Source organism: Syngnathoides biaculeatus, chromosome 10 (genome assembly GCF_019802595.1).
Source record: "Syngnathoides biaculeatus isolate LvHL_M chromosome 10, ASM1980259v1, whole genome shotgun sequence".
In the NCBI taxonomy this organism is placed as follows: Eukaryota; Metazoa; Chordata; class Actinopteri; order Syngnathiformes; family Syngnathidae; genus Syngnathoides; species Syngnathoides biaculeatus.
In genome coordinates this window covers 5394750-5405268 of record NC_084649.1, presented here as the reverse complement: position 1 = coordinate 5405268, position 10519 = coordinate 5394750, and the positions used below count along the sequence as shown (strand labels likewise).

At 41.4% G+C, this 10519-nt stretch overlaps 1 protein-coding gene and 1 long non-coding RNA gene across 6 annotated transcripts; both read left to right on the top strand.

Annotated features, from left to right (window-relative positions):
• The first annotated feature begins 123 nt into the window (after positions 1-123).
• On the top strand, positions 124-2068 carry LOC133507473 (uncharacterized). Its single transcript, XR_009796821.1, has 4 exons — positions 124-230; positions 547-639; positions 742-848; positions 1908-2068. It is a non-coding gene; the product is annotated as an uncharacterized LOC133507473 (long non-coding RNA).
• A 3546-nt stretch (positions 2069-5614) lies between these two features.
• On the top strand, positions 5615-7935 carry LOC133507472 (protein LSM14 homolog B-like). 5 transcript variants are annotated; one of them, XM_061832495.1, is made up of 8 exons: positions 5615-5811; positions 5900-6060; positions 6214-6340; positions 6410-6586; positions 6668-6742; positions 6837-6971; positions 7232-7337; positions 7406-7935. In XM_061832495.1, the coding sequence occupies exons 1-8, from the start codon at positions 5685-5687 to the stop codon at positions 7560-7562; spliced, it is 1065 nt and encodes a 354-aa protein (XP_061688479.1). In that variant the 5' UTR covers positions 5615-5684; the 3' UTR covers positions 7563-7935. The 5 variants fall into 5 exon arrangements, with proteins under 5 accessions (XP_061688479.1, XP_061688478.1, XP_061688482.1 ...); XM_061832494.1 differs by having other exon boundaries at positions 6404-6586; XM_061832498.1 differs by having other exon boundaries at positions 5616-5811; positions 6404-6586; positions 7237-7337; positions 7386-7549.
• Positions 7936-10519: the final 2584 nt, after the last annotated feature.

Below are 10519 nucleotides of genomic sequence, written 5' to 3'. Positions count from 1 at the left end.
GCGAAAGTAACGTAATAAAGTGCGACGCACATACTGGACCCCCTGTTCCTGACGTTACGTCATTCACTTGGGAGGAACTTGATGCATATTCAAGGGACAAAATTGCTCTCTTAACTACAAAGAGTTCGGTTTGTTTTTACGAAAAGCGTTGCTGTCCTGAATTGAACTGAAGATAATTTTCAAGCGTCTGCTCCCATTGTTACATAATTTCGAAGCAAAGTATTTTAGTGGTAAAACAACATTTGATAAGACTTATTAGCATGTACCTGAATGTGAATTTCATTAGATTAACCAAATTAAATTACAGTATATGGTAAAACGCAAAGGTTAAAATGAACCAAGAGGACCTGACGTAGATAATTTTGGTTGAATCGTTAGTGTGTGGAAAACGTGGCAAAAGTAGTCTTGTACTGTACACTGTAGTAGAAGTACAGCTATTTGTGTAACGCAGACAAAGAATTACTGGTTAAATTCAACCTTTAACTCTAAAATACACAGCAAAAGTTTACTTTTGCTCTGTTATATCCATTGTGTATCTCTTTCCAGATTAGATTCAATGCCAGAAGCTTTCTTTTTTGCAACAAACCTTTCTTGGATCCAACAGCATCAAACAATTCTATTACGGAAGGCCATGGATGGGTAATATCTTGCTTCTTTTAATCTGCAATGTTATTGTTGTTCATGCTTCTTGGCTCACATCCCTCCATGTGACTCCCATCCCTCTTCATTCCACTTTTTAAGGCTAAGATTTCAAGCAATCAAGATCTCAACTGAAGGTGGTTTCACCTTTTATACATTGAGTTGTCATCCACAGATGTTGAAAAACGCAACAACTTTATTTGAACAAAGTAAGCAGTATTTTTAGGTGCAGATATCTACTTTCAAACATAGGAAGTAAAAGTTGACATTTTGACAAACCAACGTTTATTTATACTAGTATTAGTGATGTAATATATCTGTGATCTCTCACTAAACATGAAATATGAATTAATATCTTCCATTCATTCACGAGTTCCAGACTTTTGTCTGAGGATCAAGTCGTTCCAATTTCTCAATTTTATCTGTCACTAGCAAAACTCTCCACTCCCTAGCCTCCCCTGTCAACAAAATGTAAGCAACCAATGAGAGGAAAGGGGGCAGGCAGTCATAGCCAAATACAGACAAAATTGATACAAAACTGGGTCAAACACAAGTACGTAGCTGCTAGAGTGGCCTTTTCTGGAGTTGTGGTCTTTGGGATGTCGGAGTAAACCCGAGTACCTACAGAAATAACCACACAGGCGTGGGGAGAACATGCAAAATAATTAGTAGAAAGTAAATTCTCAAGTAATGTGCAGATACCCCAAAAATATATTTTATTCAAATACAGTGACGTATGTGTACTCTTTTTCTTTCCACCAACAATAGCTCAAGCAGGAAAAAATAAATGTTCCAGTGGCAGCTGGCCAGTAGAGGGTGGTAGTCCACCACCTAGCACCTATTTCGTTCATTAGCCCTTAGCCCCTTATCCTCACATAAATGCTAAAATCCAAAAATTTCATGTACAACGTATCCTCACGGGTGTGCTGACAGCTATTCCAGCTTACATCATGCGAGAGGTGGGGTACACCCCAAAATGGTCGACAGCTAATTGCAGGACACATATAGACAAACAACCATTTCTACTCACAGAATATTAATTTATGCAATAGCTATCCATCCATCCATCCATTTTCTTAGTCGCTTATCTTCACAAGGGTCACAGGGATTGCTGGAGCCTATCCCAGCTGTCAACGGGCAGGAGGCAGAGTACACCCTTAACTGGTTGCCAGCCAATCCCAGGGCACATCGGCACAAAGAGTTGCATACGCAATCACACCTGAAGCAATTTAGAGTGTCTAATGTTGCATGTTTTGGGGATGTGGGAGGAGACCGGAGGGCCTGGAGAAAACCCACGCAAGCACGGGGAGAACATGTAAACTCCACACAAGCGGGTCCGGGATTGAACCCAGGACCTCAGAACTGTGAGGCTTTCCAGCTGCTCCACCGTGCCACCCTTTTCCTGTGAAATAATGAATATAAAACAATATCTAACCCAGAAAGTGGGCTCTGGAGCCTCAATTCTAGTGGTTAACGACTACCTGAAATAACATATGTTTGGAGAAAAAACTTTATTGAATAAGTCATTTGAGTTTTTAGTGTCACTTGTGAAAGCGTGAGGGGCTTATGTCATGTATATAGGCATTTCAAGGAATATTCTGGTGGTTTGGAGTAACAATGTATCCAATAGGTCATGTAATATGTACTCTATCTTGATAATGTGATGTTAAATCCTCTCATTTAATAGTGTTTTCAGAAGATTTTTATCGACAATTACAAATTTTCAAGTGCGCCACCATTTTCGTGAGTCAATGACCTACGTGTGCGGATGTGATGTGTTACGTGGAGTTCCAAACGCTCGATTACATGGGACACCATTACTCCAAGCGCTGATTTCTCGGATTTCTCTTCATCTGATGAAGAAATAGTACCAGTTGATCAGGAAGACGGAGGAATACTTCCATACAGATTTGAACCTGTGGCTGTAAATGTTAAATATTCGGATGGTTCTTCGGGCAAAGTGACGCGGAGTCTGGCGAGCGAGCTCCGTCGAGCGGCGGAGCCGCGAGCTTGGTGTCCCCCCCGAGAAATCAGCGCTGGGCATAATGGTGTCCCATGTAATCGAACGTTTGGAACCCCATTACATGCACACAACCACCAGAATTTTCCTTTCAGCTAGCCACGAGAGGGCTCATTTCAATGATGTAGAAAAGAAAATGGACTGCACACTCTCCATCCATCATTGGTTCCACCATGGTCAACAGGCTCTGACTTCTGGCCATGGCAAAAAGTATGGTAAACACACATTGTTACGGAAAACGATGCGATAAATATCTAATCATGAATTATAAAGGTTTAAATGAAGCACGCCTACCAGTGAAAAGTTACCGTAATTTCCGACCTACAAGCCATGACTTTTTTCACGCGCTTTCAACCCTGCGGTTTATGCGGTGATGCGGCTCATTTGTGCAATTTTCTAAGCACAACCAGGGGGCAGTCAAGTGGAAAAGGTAAGACTGAGACCGAATATATGTGCCAAGGAAGTGACTTTTACCGGTTCGGCCCTTTTACCGCGCTGGCGTATTACTGTCGTGTTTCAGTGATTTTTACCAGTGTTTTTTTTTAACCGGCCCTGTTAGAGCGGCGCTACTGTTAGCACGGCAGCGCTAGTGTTAAAGGTCAAGTGTCATGCCTATAAACATTCTAAAATAGATATTGTAATGAAAAATACATATAACATTCACTTCAATGTCTATACGAAAAAATAAATATGAGCGGAGACCGCGTCATCCATGCACAAAGTTGTTGAGGTCTCATTCGACATTCAAGTGGTAGCCATATTGGCTGCATCTTCTGTCCATGATATCACACTGGGACATTCCCCATTGAAAACACTGCCACCTATGGGAGACGGACAACATATATTAGGATTTTTCCGACGTCTCTTCTGACACGGAAGCTCTTTTCAAAGAAGAGAACAGCTCACAACCGAGTGAAGTGACCTGGGCAATATTACCCTATTGTTGCAAGCCATATTTAGATGATATGCGGATCATAGCCAAACCGCTTGCGGTCAAACAGCCTCCCCATCCGACCCACCTCCGCAGCAGTGATAAACAACGTCGCCCAGGAGGGACAACGACGGCGCAGCCAAACCGCCTCCCCGTTCAATCCACCTCCATGGGGGCAATAAACAATGCTGCCCACGATCGACAATGACAGCGTGGCCAAACCGGCTCCCCGTCCGATCCACCTCCGCGGCAGTGATAAACAACGCCACCCACGAGTGACGACGACGCCACGGCCAAACCGCCTCCCCGTCCGATCCAGTTCCGTGGCGGTGATAAACAACGGTGCCCGCAAGCGATAACGACACCGTGGCCAAACTGCCTCCCTGTCCGATCTACCACCACGGCGGAGATGTGACACCACAGCGCGGCACCGCAACGAGCCACCCCGGCGGCACCACGTCCACCGATCACGGCTTCGGCCGTGGTGGCACATCGACACATTTAGCACCCCTGACTTACGGATTACGCCCTCCCAACTGTTATTTTTTTTAGTAGCGATATACAAACCTACCTGTCATTTGGAACCCACGAAGCTCTCGTCCTTTGTGCCCGTGCAATCAATTTTTCACGCCAAACCAGGTCTTTTGGGAAAATTATGAAGAGCGAATCCATCCTCCCAAGTGTTCGAGCAATATCCAGCAAAACAACAAGCCGACATTTTGGCTAACACGAAGGAACAAACAGCTACCTTCCCGCAGGTAAAACTAATATAAACATATGAGCCCGCCTCAGTGCGCTCCTGCCCTGTACGTCACTTCCTGCTTCTTCTTGAAAACAAATCCCTCTAGCGAGAGGATTTTCATGGCGCGAGTTACAAAAAGCCATATACGTCAAAATCATGTTTTGTGGTGAAAAAAACGGATGAGTCGATACCGGCTGGCATTTTTTCATTCATAACTTTCTAAAAATAATTCATTTCATGACAGTGGACCTTTAAACTCTCTGTGTACCATCTTTCTTTATAAATTTCTCATGTTTCAACATCGGTTTCAATGTGGGCACTTGCGGCTTTTACACGACTGAGGCCTATGTACGTACCAAATGGTATTTCTTTTACAAATGTACTGGGTGAAGCTTATAACCAGGTGCGCTCTGTATGCCGGGAATTACGGTACTTCTTTGGGACCAACTGCACAGTTTTGAGAGCCAACAGCGCAACAAAAAAGCTAAATCTCATGTATTCCAATTAAACTCGATATTATGTTTCACAATGTAGAATTGTAAGGACGTCAGAGGACGTCAACTTTCACATGAAATAGTACCCAAAGCATTGTTTTGCCCTGACCGGAGGTTTACCACGTGAAAGGAGCCTGTGCGCAGTCCAGTTTTTATTCTACATCATTGGCTCATTTTGACCAATCTGTGATGTTTGCTTGCATAAGGGCCTGCAAGACCTTACACTGGCCAGCACTGAACTGACAACTGTGCTCGCAGTAGGGCTATTTCCCAGTAATACATTTTCCCGCAGTGCCGGCAATAGTTACAGGTCTCCTAGTAAGACTATTGTTCATTTAAACGTAAAACTACAAATACAAAGTACTCATCCATTTCCCTAGATGAGATGGTTTTCATGTTATTTGGCACTACAAAATCCCAGCTTTTATTTTGGTACTTCCTCATATTGGCAGTTTGGATTTGCTTATTAGCTAAATCTTTAGTTCCTCCAGAAATATTTACATTTAATTAATGATTCAGTTTAAATTAAAAAAAATTCACACAGTGTTTGAGGCTAAAAATGACAAAATGTTATTGTCAGCATAAGCTACTCTACAAATGACACCCATATGTTTTTTATTTTTAAGTTTTGACATTTCTAAATCATTCCACTGCCTCAGTCATCGAAATATTGGTGTACGTCCACTGAAGAATCAAACCAACACTATTGTAATGCATGTTGTCAGCCAACCAAATTGTATTACTGCTGATCTCTTAAATTACACAGGTGTTTCTCATTTTGTCCATCGCTGCTGAGTTAACATCCAGCTGCTTGGATAAAATGCGGCCTCCCTCTTTGTCTGTTTGTCAGCCGGAATCATGAGTGCTCGAGGAGGAACACCGTACGTTGGCAGCAAAATAAGTCTGATCTCCAAGGCACAGATTCGCTATGAAGGTATATTATCCTCTGTGGACACTGATAACTCCACAGTTGCTTTGGCCAAAGGTATGTTCCTTGTCATAGTCTAATTTGTATCCAAATGCAGAGGAACCAAAATCATGTTGTTTTTTTTGTGTGTGTGTTTTTAAAACAGTAAAGTCATATGGGACAGAGGACCGGCACACAGACATTCCAGTTCCACCTAAAGAGGAAATATATGAGTACATAGTCTTTCGAGGACGTGACATAAAGGACATCACAGTGTCTGAACCAATGAAACCATTTCACGGGTTCCCTCGAGACCCCTTTCTACTAGTGAGTTCTTTGCTTTTCTTTCTCTGCTTTGTTTGAGCTGAAACGATAATTGTAGAGCTGGTTTCAATGTGTATGAGCATTTAGTCAAAATCCTTGATGTAAATGTGTGGGGAGGGAGACTTAGTAGGCTTTCCATGTCTCTTGCTGTTTCAGTCATCTCTTGGATGCTCCTCTGGATGTCACCCATGCTGGAACCCTTACAGAAACGTGGTGCCCACCTACAACCAGCTGGCAACTGGCTCTCTACTCACCCAGGAGTACAATTCGGCATTGGGGCTCGGTACAGTGTTTGTCCACCTGTGCATCTTTCTGTTGTCTTTGTCAAAGTTTTGTCTTACTGCAGTTCCAGGATTTCACGGTATCCTTGCCAGAAAAGCTCCCATGGTAGAGCAAGCAGTTCAGACAGTTCCATTGGCCAGCAGTGCTCAAAAAAGGAAAACTTCAATTCAGCCTCAGCAGGTCAGACAGACCACTCGTTCTCCCCAGCGTGCAGTTTCCCAAGTTCAAAAAGAGAATTTCCCCCGGAGTAAGATCATTTAATTTTTTTATATCAAAGAGGTGTCACTCTTCTGAATCCCATGTTTAAGTAATCTAATCCTCCTTTTAGCTCAAACTGTGTCAGAGCCAAATGGAGGTGGGGCGCAAGGCCAAAGCACAAGTAATAAAAAAAGGCAAAAACGAGGTATTTTATCTGTAGCAGCTGTTTGCAAGCATTTGCCAAATCAAGTCTAATGTAAAATATGGTCAATCTACTTTTTTGTGCTCTTGTTGTGCAGGAAGTCACTTGTCAAAGAACTTGAGCAGAGGCCAGCATCCTGTGAAGAACCCAAAGCCTACAACTTTGAAGTTTGAGTCAGATTTTGATTTTGAAACTGCAAATGCTCAGTTTGAAGGTCTCTCTGAGGTTTTAGGTGAGTTTTTCCAGGTGTGCCTTCCCAGTTGCTTTTTTGCTGGGGGAAAAATAATTCTTATCTGCTGAATGGTGAAGTGACTTGAGCTTTTAGATAAAATTTTCTTTGCACCCACGTTGTGAGTGAGTAGTTACTTTATCGTATGAACGTCTCAAGATTTTCACTTTTCACAGCCGGCCTCAGGGCTGATACACACTGACTTTTGGGGGGCACATTGGATTTTACTCAAATGTTGCTCTGTTTTGGGCCCCCTACTTTAGTTCAGAAAGACCCCAAGAGCCTGTGTACACAAGAGACACCTGGGGACAAGAATTATGACATGAATAAGGGCTTCTTTGACAACCTCTCATCAGACATAAAGCCCAGGTGAGGATGGAACCCGTTTTTTCTTATGGTGGGTTTGTCAATTTGAAGTCATCTGTGAGCACCCTTAGGACCATCACATGGGACGAGGTGAAAAAGTTAAACCTGGAGACTTTTGGAATGCAGGGACCTTTAGTGAGAGGCCGAAGATTCTGGGGTCGGGGCCGCAGAGGACAGAGCAAAGCTGAACAGAGACCCGTCCCAAAAATTGCCAGTGGGAGAGTCTGAGTTTTTTTTTTTTTTTTTTTTTTTCTGTAAATATTGTATTCTATTTAACTGCCTACCCCTTTCAATTTGAAGTACTTGGTGTACATTTTCTTTTTTAAATATGCATTAATGGGTGTACTCTAGATTCTATAATCTAAAATGTGAGCTTTTGTTTTATTCCTGCCCAGCATGTATTAATTTGTAGTTCATGCAATGAAAGCTGTGAAGTATGCAATTTAATTTTGTTCTGTGATTGACTGTCCACATAAATTGAAATGAGTTTTAAGAGGATATTCCAAAATGGAATGGACAGTCAACTGTACTTTATTTTCCCCATTACGCTAGTGTTTGTAAAATGCTGGATAATTGTTGCTATTAAATGTGATAGAAACTCTTCTGCTTATCACTATACCCTTTGCTCAAGCCAAATTTCTGCAAGTTTGTTTAATCCAGCTTTCACTAGATCAAATTTGTTTCAGGTGGATGGGAAAATGTTTAATACTAGTCTCACTTGCTCATGCAATGATTCATTGCAGTGGTTAAACTTTTTACAAGGTATTGGCTTAAAAAAAATCCCATCATTTTGACATTAAAATACAAGCCAACATAGCGTTTATAGAATATTAAACTACCTATAATTTGGCTATTTAGACCTCTGTAGAGTGATTCTTTGAACAATACGTTTCCAGAATAGGCCTCTCTGCCAGCTCCTTCTGTTTGACTGTTTTGTATCAGCTTTATCCATGTTAAGCAAAGAATGCCAACTTTCTTTTGATTGGTTGCCGCCAAAGATGCCACTCTCACTACCTGAAAGGGCACAACTATTTACATATCACTGGCTTGGAGGAGGAGAGGTTGGTGGCGATCTTCGGTTGTGATGTAGATAAGCTTGAGAAATTCAGATGACCTGATTATTGGAACGTGAGGATTTTAATTCATGTTCCAAATGTTAAATGAGGCATCATGCAGCCAATAAATCTCAAAGGCTACCAAAAGTTTTAGTAAAATATGGCACATTTAGCACTTTTTAAATTGGCAATCTGACAAGATTTCCCCAAAATTAAAGTTTAAATGTTAAGTCTGGTCAGACCACTACAATCTGAGTACAATGCACAGCGAATCGGCTATTTGGTTCTGGACAGCTTGATTTTTTTTTTTTTTTTTTTTTTTTTGTCTGGGGAACAAATATTTTTGTATCATTTTTGTTTGAAATCACTGACAGAATATCTAGTCAAAAAATACCTTGCAATTACAGTAAATACCGTTACTCCTTGACTTCTACAGTTTTTCTGCTCATTCAGTTGGTTGACAAGTTTCAGCAGAGACGCTCCCCGACCCAGCTGCCGCCTGTGCGACAACCAGCAGTTGCACACTTCTGATTGTCAACATCAGGGGGGGAGTACTGACAACCCACAGAAAGCTTCCTAGAGTAGCTGCTCATTGCCATATCATAAACTGTCACAAAGTTTCAGTTAAAATTATTAGCCATAAACCTCATACCAGAATTCCACAGGGGTTCTTGAAATCAGTGCATAAAAATTACCTTGACATTTTTGAAATGTTGGTTGCTCTAAAATATCAACTAGAGGAAATGGAACATTGTTTGGAAGCAGTGTGAGTGGTAGAATAAGTCATGTACATGTTTTTTTCATGACTATTTGTGCTGGAGGCTTTTTTGTTTTTCAGAAAATTCCACAAAATTGGTAACCAGTTTCTATATTACTACCATTAGTCCCTATAAAGTGAAAATTTGGGACACCACAGAGAAGGGTCATTAACAAGCCTACCAACTTTGAACAAATAAAATCCCGTGTGTAAAATAACACTTTAAAATGGGGAGAAATAGAGCCTTCCTCCCAGCTCTGAATGCTTGGTTTTCACCTCTGTGTGCAGCATGTACAGAATTAAAATTTCCGTTTAGTTCTGTTATCAATCCCCCCTTATTCTCAATTCACAAAATGTGGTTAATCGCCTTTAGGAGTGTTTCAATTTAACTGACACCAAAGATTGATTATCTCTAGACTTGTTAAAGTAATCGCTTCAATGGAACGTCTGACAAAATGAGGTTGGATGAAACGTGATCTAAAAACAGATGAAAAATGAAGTAATGGAGATTATCAGTCTAGATAAGGTTGGATGTAAATTTCTAAAGCTTTAGGACTCTAGAAAACCATAGTAAGAGCAGATATCCAGTGTAGAAAACATGGAACAGTGATGAACTGTCCCAGGAGTGGCCAGCCGACTAAGATTACCCAAAGGTCATCCAAGAGGTCATAAACGAACTCAGGAAAACCTCCAAACAACTGCAGGCCTCCCTCACCGCTGTTACGGTTAATGTTCCTGACTCACCAATATGGAAGAGACTAAGCAAAAATGGTACCCGTGGCACAGATCGAAAAAAAAGTCATGATGAACCAAAAAAGAACAAAGGCTTGTCTTACTCTTGCAAATAAATATCCGATTGATTGCCAAGAGAATATTATATGGACAAATAATACAAAAGTTGAACTTTTTGGAACTAGTGTCTTTTTACATCTGCAATCTTGTAGGTCATTGCAAGCAAACATCTTCAATGAATGCTTGTTTTTGGGATGTGGTAGGAAATCAGAGTACCAGGATAAAACTCACACAGGCATGCAACATGCAAATTCCACACAGGCAGGGCCAGGGTTTGAACCCCAGTCCTCAGAACTGTGAGGGGAAACGCTCTCACCAGTCCCACAGTCATCCACTGTTCCACCCTCTACCTTGCAAACCTTTAAACAAAATTGCTTTGGTCTTGGCTTTGGACAAATTAACAAGTATTTACAATATGTAGAAAGGTGCCACTGTGCACTAGCTACAACAATCAAGTGTTTTTGTTTTTTTTTTGGGGGGGGTAACCATGTTTTCCGTTCCACCTGCTCAGGCTTAATCTGTCATTAATCATGCAAGGGTCCTTGAAATGCTGGATGAGTACTATTTTTCCTCTAAATATT

Excerpts from the sequence above, each read along its gene's own strand:
- LOC133507472 (XM_061832494.1), top strand. The coding sequence starts at position 5,685 with ATGAGTGCTCGAGGAGGAACACCGTACGTTGGCAGCAAAATAAGTCTG. Across the intron at positions 6,341-6,403 it reads CAATTCGGCATTGGGGCTCG|TTCCAGGATTTCACGGTATC; the intron begins GTACAGTGTTTG and ends GTCTTACTGCAG. Across the intron at positions 6,972-7,231 it reads AGGTCTCTCTGAGGTTTTAG|TTCAGAAAGACCCCAAGAGC; the intron begins GTGAGTTTTTCC and ends CCCCTACTTTAG.